The sequence below is a fragment of the Urocitellus parryii genome, chromosome 7 (genome assembly GCF_045843805.1).
Source record: "Urocitellus parryii isolate mUroPar1 chromosome 7, mUroPar1.hap1, whole genome shotgun sequence".
NCBI classification, from domain to species: domain Eukaryota; kingdom Metazoa; phylum Chordata; class Mammalia; order Rodentia; family Sciuridae; genus Urocitellus; species Urocitellus parryii.
Window position 1 is genome coordinate 137,355,961 of NC_135537.1, and position 20,551 is coordinate 137,376,511.

Here is a 20,551-nt window from a genome sequence, read left to right on the forward strand (position 1 = left end):
GCCTCCTGGGCATTGCTCAGTCCCTAAGGAATTCCCCCCTCCTTAGGAAAGCCCCTAAGCCTTCAGGGGTCAGCTAGGGTCCCATTTCACCTGGACACCCTGAGGGGTCCAACCAGGTTTTCCTCATAGCCCACATATCACCCAGGCTGCTGCTGGGGTGCAGGTAGGCAGCATGCTGGGGAGGGCCTTGGAAGGCTGGTCTCTCTCCTGCCCCCTGCCTCTCTGGCTCCATTCCCACCAGCAAATCCAGCAGGCAGATGAAATACAAGGTGAAGATTCCCTGTCCCAAGGGCTTGGCCCTGCTCCTCTGCAACTCTGCACTTTTCTGAAGACAATGCTTTGCCCTGGATCCCAAACTTGAAACTTGAAAAACTGGGTAAAGACTCCCAGTACTGAAGCTAGAGGAGAGTGGTGGCTTCTGGATCTCTGGTTTTTCTCTGTATGGATGCACCCCTACACTAAGCTCTTGGGAAAGTGGAGCAGCCAGGAACTACGGGTGTAGCTTAGTGGCAGAGCACTTGCCTAGCATGTGTGAGGCACTGGGTTCAATCCTCAGCACCACTTAAAAATAAAAGTATTGTGTCCATCTATAACTTTTTAAAAAAAAAATTTTAAGAAAATATAGAGAAGCCAGTTATCTGAGCTCCATCTCCTATAAGGAATAAAAAGCAAATATTAAACATCCACAAGAAGCCATCAGACAAGCCACATCCAGATGACTTTCTTTCAAGGCTTTCTTTCTCCACAGCTCTTCCACCTTGGTGGGCTGTTAAAAGAACCAGTTGGTTATTTGAGCTGTCCAGTGTCTGAACTACACTCACTGGCTCCTCCATCCCTTGTCTAGGGTCAGCCAGGACCTGCAGGGCAATTCTGCATGTCACTTCCTTGTTCCCCACCCCAGCATGATGCCAATGGCACATGATGGCACCCGGTAGGGCACTGAATGAGTAAATTCACTTTCCCTGACAAATTCATCAAGCAGCTGTGACAAGAATGCCCATTTCAGTCAAAGCAGGTGACCCCACAGCTTTCTAGGAAATGGCCACACCACGGCTGCTCCAACCTTGCAGCTAAGATTGCTCAACGCCCGAGAAACACAAACATGCCCACGTAAGGAAATCAGCTCATCACAACGGGAGGGATTTGGTTTTGTTTTGTTTTTTTTTTTTAGCTTTTTCTTTTCTTTGTTTATTTTTTTTTTAAGTCTCACATTTGATTTTAAATTTCAATGGGAATTTTGCACTCAATACATCTATGTTTGCACTGATGTAAGAGTAACATAACCGTACCTACCAAAATTAATATTTATAAAGATGGCCATAAGGTGCTATGGCAGAGAACCCAAGGAATCAGCACTGACCTAAGTTATTGTCTAGGAAATATTTCCAGGCTCATTATCTCCCGTTAGCAATGACAGGCTCATTTCTTTTCCTCTTCCAGAGAATGGTGGTTCCCAACATTTTTTGGAGCAGGGAGCCCTGTGAGAATTTGATCTGGGGCTTCTCTTCCCAGAAAATGCAGAAAAGTGCACCAATAGCAGTTGATGCCAAGGCACTGAGAAGGGAAGGCGGGTGGCCAGGAGTGGGGAGGGCATGTCATGCCAACACAACCTGACACCTTAAAAACCCTGCCTCAGCCTCTCTCCCTCAGGTTCCATACCCCCGGAACCACCATGACAGGGTGAAAATGCTGTCCAGGAGGTCAGGATTGTTACTCATGGACAGGAGGAAGGCAGCCATCAGGAGTGGGCAGATGAGGGATGTCAGAACAATGGGTTGCTCTGTGTCTGCCCCATTCCCACTAGTGAAGACCATGAGTCCATCTTCCCTGCCACTCACTAGCCAGGACACTTAACAGGGGTCTTTTTTTTTAATTTTATTTTTTTTATTGGTTGTTCACAACATTATAAAGCTCTTGACATATCATATTTCATACATTAGATTGAAGTGGGTTATGAACTCCCAATTTTACCCCAAATGCAGATTGCAGAATCACGTCGGTTACACATCCACAATTTTACATAATGCCCAATTAGTAATTGTTGTATTCTGCTACCTTTCCTATCCCCTACTATCCCCCCTCCCCTCCCCTCCCATCTTCTCTCTCTACCCCATCTACTGTAATTCATTTCTCTCCTTGTTTATTTTCCCATTCCCCTCACAACCTCTTATATGTAATTTTGTATAGCAATGAGGGTCTCCCTTCATTTCCATGCAATTTCCCTTTTCTCTCCCTTTCCCTCCCATCTCATGTCTCTGTTTAATGTTAATCTTTTCTTCCTCCCTGCTCTTCCTCCCTGCTCTGTTCATAGTTGCTCTCATTATATCAAAGAAGACATTTGGTATTTGTTTTTTAGGGATTGACTAGCTTCACTAAGCATAATCTGCTCTAGTGCCATCCATTTCCCTTAACAGGGGTCTTGCATCCCTGCCTCCCTAAAGTCTTCAAGTTGAGATCACCCATGGGTCTAGAATGGCCAGACCAGAGGGCCAGGGTCTACCACGCCCATGCCCCCTTTCTCTTTCTTCCCTCTGTTTGCTACTACCTTTCCCTTTTCCTGACGTCCTCTCCACTCTCACCTTCTCCCCTCACGTTCTGCCATATTCTAGCACAGGACATCACTGCATTCTAAATTGACATTCTGGGCTTCTGGACCCTCAAGTTGGAAGCTGTAGAGCCTGCAGCCAGCAAAACGGGTGGAATAACCTGGAAGGTGCTTGCCACCAAGAGTCTAGCTTCAGACCCCAGCAACCTGGCAACTCACGGAACTCCAACACTGTTGACAACTCGTGACTTTTGATGTCGTGAGTCCACAAAATGCGGGGAGGCATCTGGGCAGTGACTGTCTCCAGCCAGGCCTACCCTTACCTTGTATGATGGGGTCTCTGTGCCTGGGCTCTCGACCTGCACAACAATGTAGGCGTGTAAGAAATTGGAGGCAATCATATCTGGGACAAATGGTGTATTTTCTTCTTGGAAGATGATGGCCACAATGTCGTTCCCAATGTGTCTCTTTCTCTGGAGCTAAACAAAAAGTATTCCATCATTACAAGCCAGTAAGGAACATCCTGAAAACAGAAAAATCTGTATAAGAAATTCCCCATAAGTTTTCCCTTGGTATGTAAACCCTACAGCTCTGAGACCTAGCTCTCCAGGGAGCTTCTTTCAATCCTTAGAAGCCACCAGGAAGAAAAGAACGGGGAAGATGCCCAAGTTGTTAGGTAGCAGCCAGTAAGCACGTTTCGGAGCTTGACGGTGTGCCCAGCCCTAACTCAGGACCCAGGGAAAATATTTAAAAGGTGAGGCAGGAGCCCGGTGCAGTGGAACATGCCTACAATCCAGTTATTCAGGAGACCGAGGCAGTAAGATCACAAATTTGAGGCCATCTTTGGAGACCTACCCCTACCCCACAAAAAAAGGAGGGGGTCAGAAGGTGGAGGCTGGTGATGTAGCTCAGAGGTAGAGCAACCCTGGGTTCAGTACCACACACAAAAGAAGAAAAATGGTGAGGCTGGGTCTGGCCCCAGGAGAGCTGTAATTGATCTGGGCAGAACCACCTGAGAACTCTAACAAAGCTGCCAGTCAGCAAGTGCTAAGTTGGCTGCTGCACATGAAGTGCCTCACAGCTCTGGGGATAGAGAGGTGGGATAATCTAAGGGCCTGGTAGCATCCTGAGAAGACTTCCTGGAAGAGGAGATGGTGTGAGGAGTCTGGATAGAAATGTGGATGGGAGGTGGGGCCGGATGAGTGGGTGGTGCATTCTACCAGAAGAGAGCTGGCCATGCTTAAAGGGGCTCTGGTCACCTGGGTGTAAGAGGGGAGTAGAGGACAGAAACCCAAACCTGTCTTGGTTTCCTAAATGGTGCCAGGTGCTTTTGGTCACTAAGCACCTACTGTGGGTCAAGAACTGTGTTGGGCTATTCACATGCATGATTTCAAATGCTAAAGTTCTCCTGTACACCTACACATTTGTTCCTTTATTAGGCACCTACTATATGCAGGCCCTATGCTCATCCCTTTTATATGGAGTTTCTCATTTTCTGAACATCTGCCATATCCCGGGCACTCTGCTGGGCACTTTTATGCAAATTATCTCATTCCACACATACCCTCCCATTTCTTAGGGAGAGAAAACTAATATTTATTCAGTCCCTGCCAAGAGTCAAGCTCCCATGCCAAGGTACACTTCCCAATTAACATATGTCAGACTGAAGTGGCCTGCGAGAAAAAGTCCCAGGCTGGGGCAGCAGGTGAGGGGAACCAGGAGGGAGCAGAGACTGAAGGTGACACCGAGAGAAAGCCCACTGTGGATACAAAAGGAATCCTGCTCCCATTTGTTTCTGGAACATTCAGTCGTTATTTGAGAGCCAAATCATAATTTCATTTGCCAATTTCCTTTTTCTCCTAAGAAGCCAGCACGATGTTTACAATTTTACCTCTCTGCTCCCTCTCAGTTCCCTGCTCAGAAACAAATAGGTCAGAGTTTGGGCAAAGACCCATCTGCCCTTCTTGTTTTCCCAGAGACAGAAAAGGGACCCAAAAGGGCTGGGGCGTTGCGACCTCCAAGATCAGCTGCTTTTCAGAGGGAAGGCTCTCCCCAGGGACGTGTGGCTGTCGAAACAGCAAACATGAATGAGCACCGGCTGAATTCCTGCCCACAGGCAGGTGGGCAGAGCGAGAAGGGATGTGGGGAGGTCCTCATGCAGTAAGAGCTCCAGGGCAGCAGGGAGGCAAAAAGACTAGTGGCCTGGGCAAGAAACGGCTGTTATATAGAGAGCAGCCACATGCCAAGCATCCACTGCAGCAGCCTTATAATCAGTAACTGTTATGTGACCCCATAACAGCTCTCTGACATAGAGCTGCTGTCCCCAGTCTACAGAGAAGAAAAGTGGGGCAAAAGGTAACCAGTTGCCCAGAGTCACACACCTCTAAGTGGCTCAGCTGGTTTCAAGACTCCACCTGCAGATGGGGTCATGCACCCTTTATCTCCACCCTAGATGATCAGGGTCATAGGCTCTGCTCCCAGCTCAGCCCCTCCCTGACTGTGAAACCTTAAGGAGGTGTTTTTTTTTTTTTTTTCTGTTAATGCTGGGAACGGAACCCTGGACCTCTTCATAAGTTCCCACTCTAGAACTGAGCTACCTCCTCAGCCCTCAAGAAAGTCTCTTAAGGGTCTGCCCTTGGACTGCAGTTTTTCCCGCTGTCAAAGAGGGAATCACCAGGAGCATTGGCCTGCCTCCTGCACTGGATTGCTGAGGTGCCACCCTGGTGAGACAACACAAGAAAACAGGCTGTGACCCGAGATGCTGAACAGATTGTCCTCTTAGTTACACAAATGAAAGCCCCCTGACCATCCCCCGGGCAGGTCAGCCCAGGAGCTGGGCCTTCGAGGGGCATACCCAAGCGCCCAGAGTCCTCCAAAAACAGGCTACCTGTTGAGCATCACCCTCGGTGAATGGCAGCTTTGTGGAGACGTGAAACATGATCTCCCGGTCCCGGAAGGTTGTGTACACTGACTCCACCCCAGTCTGTCCGTGGGTCACATCCAGGCCTCCTCGGAAACTGTCAGTAAAACAGGGCAGGAGCAGGAGAGAAAGAGTGAGGGGAAGCAGGCAACGTGGTGCAAACTCCCCTAAGGTTATGAGGCAGCTGGAGGGCAGATGGAAGAGTTGAGGGAGGAGGTGAGGGCAAAGGAGAGAACAAGGTGGGGAGAGCAGGGAAGGGTGTTCTTCTGAGCAGACTAGCCTGGAGTTCTAACCAGACATCTGTTGTCTAACTAAAAAGGCAGAACCTCCAACCCAAGCCTTGTTGTGTCCCCCATGCACCACTGGTCATGTGGGGAAGGGAGGCCTGTTGTCCAAGATCCCAGACAAATGTCCATCCCAGCTGCCAGTGGCCCCCAAGGCTGGGCACGGCCTTTTGCTCTCTGCAAGGCTATATCCAAATCATCTTCCCAGAGCCAGGGCAACCAGCCACCCTGCTGGATGATGGTGAGCCCCACAATGGCATCCGGAGTCAGCCAGGAGAGATGACAGATGCTTGGCTTGTACCTAGCTAGCCCCTGATATGGAGGCCCAGCTGCAGCAGTACCCAGCTTAGGATATCCTGGAAGGTCCCTTCTCAGGCTGCATATTCTTAGGCAGGAAAAAAAAAAAAGCATGGAGGAACTAGGTGGGCTTCCAAGATCTGTCCCTTCTGCCTCTACAGAATAATAGCTGCTAGCCCTGGACCACATTCTTCAGCAAGGGGAAGAAAATGCAGATGCAAGTTCCTTAAAGAAAATGAAATAAGATGGTCCCTGGACGTCAATATCCCAGTACTTACTACCAGGCAGAAAATGTGCTCAGCCCAATGTGGCAGAAAGGATGCTGGGATGGGCTGGTGGACATTTCAGGTTCTAAATCTGCTTCTGGCGCTAAATCAGCTTATGACCTTGGGCATATCACTTAATCTTTCCAGGTCTCAGTTTCCTTTTTCTATAACATGAAGGGCGAGTATTACCTATCTCTGTATCTTTCTGGGATTAGTATAATGTATTTCATCCATTCTATGACCCATGATTTTAGCATTTTAACATCACCAAAATCAGGATACCTCTTATAGTGATGCTATCTCAAAGTCCACAAAAGTCAGCAAAATCAGAACAGTAACAATAATGATGACCAGTGTGTGGCACTAGCCTGTTTCAAATGCATTAACTATTTTAATCCCCCAACATCCTTGTGGGGTCAGTATTTTATTTCCCTTCTTACAGATGAGGTAACTGAAGCTTGCCAAGGTAAAGTCACTTGCCCAAAGTCTTAGAGCTAGTGGGTGACAGAGCTGGGATTTTAACGCAGGTGTGATTGACCCTAGAAAGCAGTGGTGACTTCGAAGAAGAAAAAATATGAAGAAAAGGGAGAAAGGGAAAAGAAGAAGGAAGCAGAGGAAGAAAGCAATTGATGAACACCTACTGCATGCCAGGCAATTGGGCTAGGTGTTTTTACATATGATGTTTGTAGCGCCCGCTATTTTCACTCCTGAGGTGGGAGAGGGGTGTGAATTCTAGGACCCACAGCCACACACCAAGTTCGTGGCTGGCCAGGTCTGAAATATTCCCAAATGTTGCTTTTGCCAAGGAAAATCAAGAGCCAGAATCTTCCAAGCAATAGCACCAATATTTAATCTTTCTGTCCACTTAAAGACCCATATACTGATGCATAGACGCCTCCTGGGATGGGGAGATTATATTTACATGGATTCTTAATTACCCACTCTTTATGTATTATCTGAAAGGGGACATTTCCTTCCAAATTGCACAGGGAACTCTTGCCTGGCGGGTGAGAGGTAGGAAAGATGGATTCATTTCATTCACAGTCTGAGTCAAATGCAATTAGGAAGGAAAATCTCAGAGGAAGCATTCCCAGCACACATCCTAAAGCCAAATGGCAATGCCTTTCAGATAACCTGCCATGTTAATTATCCCTTGGACCACTGATTCTTTAGGAATGCAGATAAGTGAGGGTTCATCAGATGCTGAAAACAGTCTCATCTTCCTTGGGTGTGGTTTTAACTCTCACATGAGCTCCTTGAGGACTGAGCTGTCTGCCCCTGGCTCTTCTGCTAGGGCCTCACCAATGGGACTACAGCAATCCCTTGGCTAAAACTCACCCTTTAAAGTCCTGCAGCGTGATTGTGTCCCCTAGCAGATCCAAGAACTCCTTGAAAGCAGGACTCTCTTCGTTGTTCCCAAATAGTTCCTCCTCCAGGGTCTTAAAGAGAAACAGGAACAGGAGTTTAAAAACACCATCTTGGTGCCAAAAGAAGGGCTGCCACATACCCGGTCCTTTTATTTCTTCTTCCCTCTCTCCCAATACATTTCACCACAGCCATCCTCCACTGAAGGATGGGCTAATGGAGAATTCATCCACTCCACAGAGCTGGATCCCAGCAGCTAGTTAACGAGACCTTTCTATTTGAGCAAAAGTTAGTACAAAAGCAAAACTGACGCAAAGCGTTCTTAGATTGATACCAAAAACATGATCCATTAATAAAAATTTGGTAATTGGACTCCCAACAAAGAGCTAGTATCAAAAACATAGAAAAAAACAATCATAACACTACAGTACTCAAAACCACAATAAGATACCACTTCACACCCACTAGGATGGCTATGATTAAAAAGGAAAGACAACAAGTGTTGGTAAGGATGTAGAGAAATCAGAACCCACATAAATAGACAATGGGAAGAGAAAATGGTGCAACTACTTTGGAAAACCGTCTGGCAGTTCCTCAAAAGGCTAAACATAGAGGTACTATATGACCACAATTCCACTCCTAGGTGAGTAACCAAGAGAAATGAAAACATATGGCCACACAAAAATTTGTGTGTCAATGTTAATAGTAGTGGTATGTAAAATGTCCCCAAAGTGGAAATAACCCAAATGTCTATCAATATATGGATTTAAAAATGTGATATATTCATACCATGGAATATCCAGCCATAAAAAAGAAACTCTTAATTGCCAAGATCATTGTAATGTCATGTGTAGCTAATAAAAAAAAAGATTATCTAAGACCAAAAAAAAAGAATAAAAGATGTTTTTCTTTAAAAAAAAAAAATAAGAAATTCTTACAAAAGGTACAGACTCTTACAAAAGGTACTTTCTATTCACAGGGATAGAAAGTAGATTAGTGGCTGCCAGGAGCTAAAGGTAACAAGGTGGGAGAGTCACTTTGGAGAGTGATGAAAATATCCCGGAATTAGAGTGCCATACTACTGTGTGATTACACTATAAATCACTTGATGAAAATACAACTCACACGCTTCTGTGAATTACATGGCATGAGAATTACATCTTAATAAAGCTATTATAAAGAAAATTTAAAACTCAACAGTATGAGAAAATGGTCAAAAGAACAGACATTTCACCTAAGAGGATGCACAGATGGCAAACAAGCACATGAAAAGATGTTCAACATAGTTAGCCTCTAGAGAAATGCAAATTAAAACTATAATGAGATATCACAACACACCTATCATAATGGCTCAAATTAATAAAAAATAGTGAAAACACCATATCTGGCAAAGATATAGAGAAACTGGATCACTCATACATTTTTTTGGTGGGAACAGCCACTCAAGAAGAGCTTGGCAGTTTCCTACAAACTAAACATATAATTACCATATACAACCAGCAATTGTGCTCCTAGGCATTTATTCCAGAGAAATGAAAACTTGCATTCAAATAAAACCAAAAGCTGTATACAAATGTTCATAGTAGCTTTATTCATCATAGCCAACACCTGGCAACAACCCAGATGTCCTTCAATGAATGAATGGTTAAACAAACCCTAATACAGCCAGACATGGAAAACTACTCAGCAATAAGAAGGGACAAACTAGTGACACACTCAAGAACTTGGACAAATGCTACTGAGCAGAGAAAAGCAACCCCAAAAGGCTATGTACTGTATGATTCCATTTGTGTAATTTTTTGGAATACAATTTTTGAAGCTGGAGAACAGATCAATGCTCTACAGATGGCTAGGGGTTAGGGACTGGAGTGAGGGAGGAGAAGTGAGAAGGAGGTGAGCATGGTGATAAAGGAAAACAGGAGGGAGCCTTGTGGTGACAAAATTCTTGTTTCTTGACTATGGAACCTACAGGTGGATAAAATGACACAGAACAAAACAGATCAAATACTCGCCCGCACGCGCATGCACACACACAAAGGAGTACCTGTAAACTGGGATATCTGAATACTATCTGTGGATATCTGAATAATATCTGAGAATTGTGTCAATGTCACCATGGTTGTGATCTTGTGCTGTAGTTGTGTAAGATATGACTGTGGGGAAAACTGGGTAAAAGATACATGAGCTCTTTCTTCCAACTACATGTGAACCCACAAATATCTAAAATTAAGAAGTGTAACAATTGCTGGGTACAGTGGTGCACGCCTGTAATCCCAGTGGCTCGGGAGGCTGAGACGGGAGGATCTAGAGTTCAAAGCCAGTCTCAGCAATGGCGAGGCACTAAGCAACTCAGTGAGACCCTGTCTCTAATAAAATATAAAACTGAGCTGGGGATGTGGTTCAGTGGTTGAGTGCCCCTGAGTTCAATCCCCGGTACCCTCCCCCCAAAAAAGAAGTTTAACAATTAAAGAATACATTATAAAAAAGGCAAAGCTGAAAACAGTAGCAAGCTTTGCAAATGGTGTTAGGCTTTAACAACTGACTAACCCTATCTGATGAGCAACTTGTTACTACTGTTTTCTGCCTACAGCAGCAGGACCTGCAAACAGCTGAAGGCTCTGCAAACATCCATGGACTCCAATGAATGGCTTCATATAAAAAAAAAAAATTCAGTGTGTCCAGTCACTTCAAGGACAGTCTCCCATAGGCAATTCTTTAATATTTCCTTAATGTCCCCTATTTTGGGGGGCAGTGCTTGAGATTGAACCCAGGTCCTTGATCATGCTAAACACGTGCTGTACCACTGAGCTACACTCCCAGCCCCACTTAGGCCTGCATTGTAACTAATAAAAGCAAACCTCAGATTCCAAGTCTTCAACAGGCAACAGAATCTAGTAGATTTCAGTAACTCTACTTGTTTGTTAATACTATTTCCTCTTAGAATTACTTTGATTTCATGGCAAGTGATACTGGTTTTCCAATTAGAGGAGGGTGATCTAGAATTTCCTTTTAAAAAAATAAATGCACTAAGGGCTGGGAGTACAGCTCAGTGGTAAAGCATTTGCCTAGCTTGAGCAATGTCCAGAGTTCAATCCTTGGCACCACCAAAAACAAATAAAAACACTTTAGTTTTTTTAAAAAAACATTTTTTAAGAAAAAAATTTAGTGGTTAATAGTAGGAGTGTGTTAAAAATTTTAACAGTGGCCACTGGTGAAATAAGTGCCATAATACAGATCCTAAATGTGGTCTGTGAAAATCGGAACTTTTGGAAACACAGCTTTCTAGCAGGTGTCAGCAAACTATGGCCCATGGACCAAGCCTGGCCCACTTCTTTTTTTTAATCAATAAAATTTTATTGGAACATGGCCAGGCCAACTCATTTACATATTGTCTTTGGCTAATTTTGCACAATAAAAGCAGTAGGGTGGTAGTAACAGAGACTCCAAGGCCCATAAAGTTTAAAAAATCTATTATCTGGATCTTTAATGAAAAGTTTTTTGTTCACCAGTCTTTAGCATGGCATGAAGACATTGCAGTTCCTGCCAAGCATCCTGTTTGTCCTGGGTCATGGGGTCTGAGTGTGAGAGCTGCTGCTTCAGGGAAATCTACAACTCCTACCAAGAAAACAACTCATTATAGGTTCTGGGGCATGCACCTCTTGTCCAGGATTCACACTTTGTCTGGTATTATTAGCATTGTCATTATTTTTATACTGGCCTTGAGCTTGACCATGTACTCAAGGAGGGGGTCTTAGTCATCGCCATGTCTCCCACAGTGCTTAGCACAGTACATGACACACAGCAGAGTTGGGTGAAGCTTATTTATATCCAAAGACCAGCACAGGGTTTTTATGCAACAAATGTTCATATTAAATGTCCCCCAGCTGTAGGTTTGCAAAACAACAATCTGCCTAGATTTTTTTTAAAAAAAAAAAAAAAGAATTTTATCTTCCTGGCTTTTTCCCCCGCAGCAGCAGCAGCAGCAGCAGCAGCAGATACACAAATAATACAGAGGCTCCTTCTCAGAGGTGGATGGTTAATGTTCAGTAATTATAACTTTGCTGGAACATTGGGTTATAATCACCTTAAGATCTGTTTTGGTAAATTTCACAAGCAAAGAACTTTAATTAGGGGGGTTACATTAGCCAAGTTGTAAGAAATAAAAATGTAATATGTGAAAATAATGAGAGTGGCTACCTGAATAATCTCCCTTAAATTATAAGATTCATCAGTGTTGGTCTTTCAGATCCTAACTCTTCACATAATTATAGTGTTTTGAAGCAAACACATGTCTCTTGTGTCTAATATCTTTAGATGAGGAAATCAGCCATCATCCGGCCAAGAAAGATTGATATGCAAAAAAAAAAAAAAAACAGATAAAAATCAGAGGACACTATAGAGCTGCCATTAGCAGCACCAAAATTTTCATTTGTTCATTAATTCATATAACAACTGAGTGTATTTATATAAAGTCACCATCTAGTCTCTTGGATGATACAAAGATAAGATGGGTGCAGAAGCTTCTTCTCATAGAACCTAGGTGAGGAGACCAGCATGTCCATCTGACTGTCTTGCCAGGATGTTAGTAAATGTTCATGGTAAAAAAAAAAAAAAAAAAAAAAAAAACAGGAAATATGGGAAGTTCGTGGTCAAATAAGCATGGGAAGTAATGGGCTCAAGAAAATTAAAAAAAGAATTTTTTACCTTGGGGGTTCTGAGAGCCTTTAAAATGTTCCTACATCCAGATACCCCTTGCTCCAAGACATTTGCTCACAGAATACTTAACCAGTGTCTCATGGAATCACCCTCTGAGAAACATTATTTAACTCCAAAGCTATAAGTGAGTGCTACAAAAGACAGAGGAGGGTAGCAGTGGTGTGCCGGCTTTCCAAAGGAAGTAATTAAAATTCTGGGGCTTGCTAATTTCCATGGTGTAAATACTTCCATGGCTGATTTCAAGCTACCAACATGATGTCATTGAACACAGAGTTGGGAAGAGATGCCCACAATTGATTCCAGCACAAAGCTGAAGTTTATCGAGAAAAAGCTAATTCCCAGCTGGAAGAATAGTGAGCAAGAAGAGGTAAGATTATGCTAATCTGTTCACTCTACCTAATTTGGTTTTTCTGGTGACTGACAGCCCATAGATAAACACAAACTGAGATCAACACAAATTCAGCCAGGAAGAATCAGACTTCACTGTGTGAAAACCTACACCATGACTTAAAAGACTTGCAGGCCTTTTTGTAAGAAGTAGCATTACTTGAAGATTCTGATACCCTCAGTCCAATTCACACTTTAAATATGATAGTTGTATTCAGAATGCTTTAAGAACTTAGTTCAGGGATCCTGCATTTAGATTAGGAGATGAACAGAGAAACCATAGGAGATAATGACCAGTATGGATTCATGGTGCTTACCTGTCTGGCTTTTTGATAAATGACTCCAAATTTGAATGTGTTGTTGACATCATGTTCATCATAAGACACAATCATTTGGGAGGCCTGGAAAAGGTAGGAAGGAAAAAATCAACTTTATTCATGTGGAAGTAAGTGAAGATGCAAATGGAAGGGGAAGCACTCATTTTGGTAGAGAATATGCCCCCTGCTAAAAAAAGCAGATGATCAGGATGCAACTCCAAAGGTCTCAGCTAGCTCCCAACACCTGAGTTTCCCCAGTAGTAACCAATCCTCTGTATCATCCATTCCATTCTATCCAGGTGTGCCAGCTACAGCTTGGGCAATTAAGTAGCCAGTGGGACTCAGGATAAAATACCCCAGTATTTTATCTGTGGTGTAAAAGTGAAGCCAGAACCCCCAAAACTCTTCAGGAAGGATGGCTCTAGCTCTAATTCCACCTTTTCTCAGCAGCATAATTTTGAGCAAGTCCCTGCTTCTGTCCAGGCTTCAATCCTTTTCTTCATAAAATGAGTAGTGTAGAGGAACACGCTCTAATAAAAAGCAAACAGAAGAGAAAAAGGAAATCCTGACCATAAGTTCTATTAGATTTTCTATTTTTCCTCCTTGAAATACTCAACTCTAGTTCTGAATTTCCTGCTTTTATCCATGTAGCTTTGAGAGTGTCACTTCACTTCTCTGGACTTCAGTTTCTCTTCCGATAAAGGGAGATGTGTAGTTATGATGAAGATTCAAAGAGACCAGGCACATAAAGTGCTGAGCACAGAGCAGCTACAACATCATCATCATCACCATCAACAACATCATCATCATCATCATCATCATCATCAGAATCACCATCATCTGTGCAACACCCCTGAAAGAGTTGGACCAGCTTGTCAGGAAAGAGAAGTATATTTGGGCGCTACTGGGATATCTTCTGCAAAAAGAAAGGATTCATCCATGTGTTGTGCTAACGGAAGAACAAAGCAGGCATAACTTGTTGGCTGGAATATATAGCCAGTGTTAGGTGGCCACTCACTGTGTATCTCTGTGAGGTTCTCAGCTGCCTGAGGAAATAGACACTTCTCAGCTCCCCCAGTGAGAGCCCTGTTGGCCTGACCCTTGTGGGAACCCACCATTCCTGCCTGGGATGAGTCAAAGGAGAACAGCTGCCCTCTCAGGGAGAGGCACTAGGCCATGGAGACCTTCCAATAAACGTTCTAAACTGCAAATTTTAAACACAAACATCTCAGCCAGACTAACATCCCAGTTGAACTTCAGCAATCCTTCCAATACAAAAAAAAATGAAAATACAGCTGCTTTTCAATCATTACTAGGGCTGGAGGCTTTCCAAGTTATAAAGAGAACTGTGTAAATGTACATCACTGGGCTCTCACAGCGGATATGATCTGACAACAAAAATTACCCAACCAGTAGTTCAGTTAGGCCTTTATGATGGGGTTTTAATGTGTGGTTAAACCTCACTAATTCAGCTTTAATCATAAAGGGAGGTCAGTCTGAATGACAGAAAATGTTCAGTGGAGCACAGCATATTACTGGTAAGTTTCTACAGACTGTAAAAAGAGGCATCTAGAAGAAGGGCTGGTGAGACAGAGGACTCTGCCACTAGCTCAGCCACTGCAGATGAATAAATAAATAGATACTTCTAAGAGTGTCCAGTTGTGAACATTTAGGGCATTTATTCCAGGAGGTTGACAAGTTAAAAAATGCCTTAAATTCTCTGGTCCTACCAGGATGGGGTCCTCTCTTCTCCACACACACACACTCCCCCCCCATCCCCAGACATTTCATTTCATGGCTCCTGGTTTTCAGAGTTGGGACTCAGGGACTGGACAGAGCCAGCCCCAGCAAGGCTCAGCTGTCACCACGTTGGCCACAGCGGAAGCTCAGATCACAGCTCCACTTCCACTCTCTCCCTCAAGGCCCGACTGGCTCACAAAGAAGGCAGTTGGTGCCCGAGGTCTTTTCCTGTGGCCAATTTTAAGCAATTCTCTGTTCGTGGCTGATTTAAGTCCTGTCATGCCATAATCGTTCTTGAGTGAGTTTGTTGTTCGTTTTGTTATTATTGCTCCTCTCTCGACTCACACCACCATAACAAAACTGGGGTCAAGATCAGGCCAATCCTAAGAAACTGATAACAGAGAACCAGCTGGCTTATTAACTAAGGCCAAGAGGGGCTTGTAAGACCTCAGAGCTCACAGAGTAACGTGGGCGATGGGGAGTCAGGGTCTGGCCTTTTATTTCTTAGTGAGATTCTGCCCTTTGTATCCCCCACCCCTCCATGATGGCAATTTGGATCTGTACCAGCCCCTGAGTCTCACCCTGGCACTGACCTCAGGAAGGTACAACCGGAGTGCCGTGGGAAACCTATTAAACTGCTACCTCTGCCACCTTCTTAGCTGGAGACCTATTCAGCTGGGCTGGAGACCCAGGCCTGCCTAAGGATGTGTTCCCAGGGGACCAGTGTGTGAAGGAGTAAGCAGGGAGAGAGGGAGTCGTGGAGGTTTATCATGGAGACCCCACCATGATGCAGAGAACTCCTCAGGGTCATAGGTGTGCAAATCCATGCCGAGCTACACAGCCCTGGATAACAGGCAAGGGGGAGAATAGAGTTCCTCACCTTGGGGTACAGGACAGGGTTGAATTTCAGTCCCACTGCATCATCACAGAAAGCCTGAGCAGGGAAAGAAACACAGTGGTCAGAGACCAAGCCCACAAAGCACACCCAGCTCCTGCACCCACTGAGAGAAGACAGCGTGGCAAGAAAGGACCCCAGGGTTGGGAACATGTGTGCCCTGACATTTCCAGGGCTTCCTGACAAATTGATGAGAGAAACCAGGTAAAGCCTGAGACTCATCCCCACTCTGACCTAAGGATAAGACAAAAAAAAAACCATCTGCCCCCCAACTCCCACCAAAGTTATTCGGCCTCATTCTGCCATATCCCTGCTCCCAGATTGAGGGCCCAATACAACCCCACCCTCTTTGCTGACTCAGTTCCCAAATCCCCTATATTCCAAAGTGACATGGCACCTCTGCCAGCTGGCTCCTTACACAAGGTGGTCCTGGGTCTGAATCACCTTTCAGCAGGCCCAGGCCTCTCCTCTGTGTGAAGGCTCCCCGACCTCCCCTCCACACCCCGATTCTGAAGTCCCATAGCTCTTGCCATAGCCAGCCCTGTCTTCCCCTATATTTTGTCTCCTGAACTGGCTGTGAACTGTCTAGAGCAGAGACGAAGGATTACACTCTCTCCTGAGCAGCCTCAGCATTGATGGAAGCAGCTACCAACAGGCCCCCAGTCCCATCCATGCATTCAAGGACCAGAGAAAAGAGGCCTCCCCCTCCCCAAGGGCAGACCCTCCATTCCCCAGAGGCCAGCTCTGGTTGGAAAGAAGTCACCTTCTCCGGAGGGTTGGTTTTTACCTTTGCAATCTGAGGAACACTGGGCAATTTGCTCAGTCCAGCCAAGGGGATCCGCTCATGCACTGTCTTCAGTTTGGACCTGCACATGAGGACAGGGTGAGGCAAGGGCACCCACAAGGAATTGAGTCAACAAGGAAGGTGGCTGAGGTCACACCAGACAGGGCACTTGTTTCAGGTCTCCCTGGGGGCAGGTGTGCCTCTTTCCCCCCCAACCCATGTGTGGGACAACACACTCAAATGGTGGGAAAATGGAACCTACTGAGGTACCCCAGGGGAAGTGGACACTTCAAAGAACATGCCTGATAAAGCTGTCTGCCATGAAAATATGGGAAATAATTATATTTCCACCCTCTAGGTCACCATTATTATTTTTTGTTTGTTTCTTTCTTTGTGAGTTTTTTGTGTTCTCCCAAAGAACTGGACCCGGCTTCTGTGTATATTTGGATTTTGACATGCAAATGAACCTGTCGTTAAAGATAATCTAATTTTTGAAAATCTGGATTTACTCAAAATATAAATGGAATGGAATCTGCTTTATAAGGGATTCACCATAAGACTCTAAATTTAGCCTGTTCCCCTGATTCATTTAGCACATTATGAAAGTGTTGGGATTTTCCTGAATGCTGTTCTGCATCTGCTGAGATAATCATATGGCTTTGTATCTGTTAACCTGGTAGATTACATTTCTGTGAAGCCATCTTTTCATCCCATGGGTAAAACTCCAGTTGCTTATGATGTATTATTTTTAATATCCTACTGAATTTCATTGGTTAATAGTTTATTTAGTTGTTCACATTGATGTTCAAAAGCACTGGCCTTTTATTTCTTATATTCTCCTTGCCAGGTTTTAATATCAAGGTGTTATTTCCAGCCACATAAAGTTGTGAGATAACTTCTTGCCCTCTGAAATATCTTGAATAATATAGGGATTTTACATTCCTTAAAGCCTTGCTAAATTTCATCTGTGCCATGGCTGAGCCTACTGTTTTTATAATCAGATACTTGCTTCATAGTTCTTTAGTGGTGAGTATTTAGATTTTCTACTCCTTCTTGAGTCAACTTGGGTAACTTAAGTTTTTCTATAAAAGTATCCAACAAACACATTGATACACTTGCATCAGATACTGTTAGTAACTGCTCCATTGCTGTAATATTACTTGTTTGTGTCTTTTCTCTGTTTTCTTTGATCAGTCTTAGCAGGAGGTTTACCTATTTCATTAGACTTTTCAAAGAGACAGCTCCTGGCTTTCATGATCATCTCTGTTCTTTTTCATTTCTTTCAACTTCACCAGTTTGTTCTTTCCTTTCTTCTATTTCCTTCAGGGTTTTTCCTACTATTCTTGTTCTAACTTCCTGGCCTGCACGCTTACCCATGTAATCTTCCTTCTTGTTTATTACAAGTGCACTTAGAACTATACATCTCTCTGTAAGTACCACTTTAACTACATCCCACACATTTTGATAGGTAGTATTTTTACTGTCATTTAGTTCTAAATATTTTGTCAGTTCTTTTGTGATTTTCTCTTTAACCAAGGAGTCATTTTTAAAAGGGTTTTTTATATATTTTTTTCCTTTTCTTTCTTATTTATTTGTTTTTCAGTGATGGGGATTGAACACAGAGTCTCACACATGCTAGGTAAGTGCTCTACCACTGAGCCACATCCCCAGCTAAAAGGATTTAAAAAAAAAAAACTTTCCAAATAAGGAAGATTTATCCTCCAGTATCTTAATTGTTGGTTAATAAATTCTCCTTATTTTCAGGGAACATAATCTATATGATATTCATTATTTAAAATTTGCTGACTTAGTACATGAAATATTTTATTTCTTTTTCTTTTTAACCATACTGAAAAGGATGTTATTTTTTTTTTTTGGGGGAGAAAAGGAATAGACATTACCAGATCAAGTTTGTTCATTGAATTGTTTAAATCTTCTTTATCCTCACAATTTTTTTTATCTACTTGATCCACTGTCTTCTGAGAGATGTTATCAAAATTTCCCACTATGAGGATTTGTCTACCCCTCCCTATATTTCTGTCTGTTTTTACTTTTTAAATCCAAGCCTCTGTTATCAAGGACACACCCATGACTTTCGGGCCTGGGAGACCTGTCCTCTCCATCCTCATATGGATGGAGGCCTCAGAGGGGACCCTGCAGAGGCGATCTTTCCCTGCCCAGGTTCTGAACAAATTCAGACACAAAATAATACCAAAGAGTAAGGCAGTGAAGAGTCAAATAGCTCTTTGTTACTGAAAAAGACCAAGTGAGAACACAGCTTAGTATAAAGGAAGATGAAATGAGGCTTTCTAAAATCCAGAATTAGCCAAACGTCTCCATCCAGTCACAGGTAGTGCTGGACAGGGGTTAAGACACCCCCCTCCCCCACGGGGGAAGTGCTCAGGAGAGAACTCCAAGAGGAAAGGGTAGAAAAATGTTCTTGCTCCTAAATGAACCTGTCAGAGGGCAGAGAGAACCAGGGGTGTTATACAAAAGTGGTCCCTCCACAAAGTAGGAAACACGAGGAGTCGGGAAAAAGTATTCCCAGGTTACAAAGGAGTACTTCCTTTATCCTTAATGCTTTTTACCTGAAATTCTATTTTGTCTGATTTTTTTAAAAAAATATTTTTTTAGGTGTTGGTTGACCTTTATTTTATTCATTTATTTATATGTGGTGCTGAGAATTGAATCCAGGGCCTCATACATGCTAGGCAAGCATTCTACCGCTGAGCCCACAACTCGAGCCCCTATTTTGTATGATTAAAATATTGTTATGCCAGCTTTCTTGGTTAGTATTTTCCCAGTGTGTCTTTTTCCATTTCTTTCTTTTAAATCTTTCCATGTCACTCTTCCTTAAGTATGTCTCTTATAATCATAATATACTTCCATTTTTAAATTCAATTTAATAGTCTGATATCTTAGTACGTTAATCTAATCTATTTTTACTTACTGTAACTACTAATATATTAGAAATTATTTCTACTCTATGTCATTTTATATCTTCTATTCCCTGTGGGGTTTTTTTCCTTTCCTGTCTTCAATTGAATAAAGTTATAATTTTTTTTTGTTATTCTCTTTTTATATGTTTGCTAGTTTCGGAGATACAGATTGTATTTCTATGTATTCCAACATAGATACTTATATTTTTTCCAACAAACCCTAAAATTGTTATGTTTTTCCTATAGAGGAAAGCAAATTAAAAAAAAAATAAAGTATGCTTTAAACACTGAATTATTCCTCTCCCATTGTCCTTGCTACTTTTGTTTATAAATTTCGTTCAAGTCTCCTTTTAAAGATGCCAAAAAATCACTTCTTTTTCCAGTCAGTAATTAAATTTATCAACATGGTTTACCTATATCTTGTGACTTTTTAACTGCATCTTTTCTTCTGAGTTCTCTTTCTTCTAGCTGAAGTACATCCTTTAGTAATTCTTTCAGGGAGACTCTGTGAGTGGTACACTCCCATTTGTTTATATTTGAAAACAGTTTTATCTTGTCTTTGCTGTTTTCTGGGCATATAACATTGGGTTAAGAGTGTTTCTTCTTTAATTTCTTTCCTTTTTTCTCACTTGCTTGCTCTCTACACTTTAAAGATACTGTCCCCATCGTCTTTTGACAACTATTATGGCTTAGGAAAAATCTATTCTCAGCCTAGTTGTCCCTACCTCAAAGACTGTCTGGCTTTATCCTCAGGTAGTCTTAAAATTTCTTTAATCTTTGATTTCTGATGTTTCACATCAACATATCTAAAAGTATTGTTTTGTTTTAAAATTGCTCTCAGCCGTAGGTTATGTACTTTCTTCAATTCTGAAATATTCTCAGATAGTCCCTCTGGGTATTTGTTCACTAATCTCTCGAGTATTTCCTTCTGGAACTCCTTTGAAACAAATTCTGAGGCCTCTCAGTCTATTTTCCACATCTTATCTTCTTTTTTGTATACTTTATTTCTTTATCTGTGCTGTGTTCTGGATGAATTCCTTGAGACTCTCTTCTGATTCACAAATTCACTCTTTGAACAAACTAGATTTTATCCTAT

General features: G+C 42.9%; 1 protein-coding gene across 2 annotated transcripts in view; it reads right to left on the reverse strand.

Moving 5' to 3' along the window:
* Positions 1-20,551, reverse strand: part of Rap1gap2 (RAP1 GTPase activating protein 2) — a 180,070-nt gene that overhangs the window by 21,604 nt on the left and 137,915 nt on the right. For both annotated transcript variants that reach the window (XM_077800504.1, XM_077800503.1), the window contains 6 exons: positions 16,520-16,598; positions 15,718-15,771; positions 13,098-13,181; positions 7,651-7,751; positions 5,433-5,562; positions 2,869-3,024 (listed from right to left, as the gene is read on the reverse strand). In XM_077800504.1, the coding sequence (XP_077656630.1) occupies positions 2,869-3,024; positions 5,433-5,562; positions 7,651-7,751; positions 13,098-13,181; positions 15,718-15,771; positions 16,520-16,598 (604 nt within the window). The remainder of the gene's footprint in view (positions 1-2,868; positions 3,025-5,432; positions 5,563-7,650; positions 7,752-13,097; positions 13,182-15,717; positions 15,772-16,519; positions 16,599-20,551) is intronic.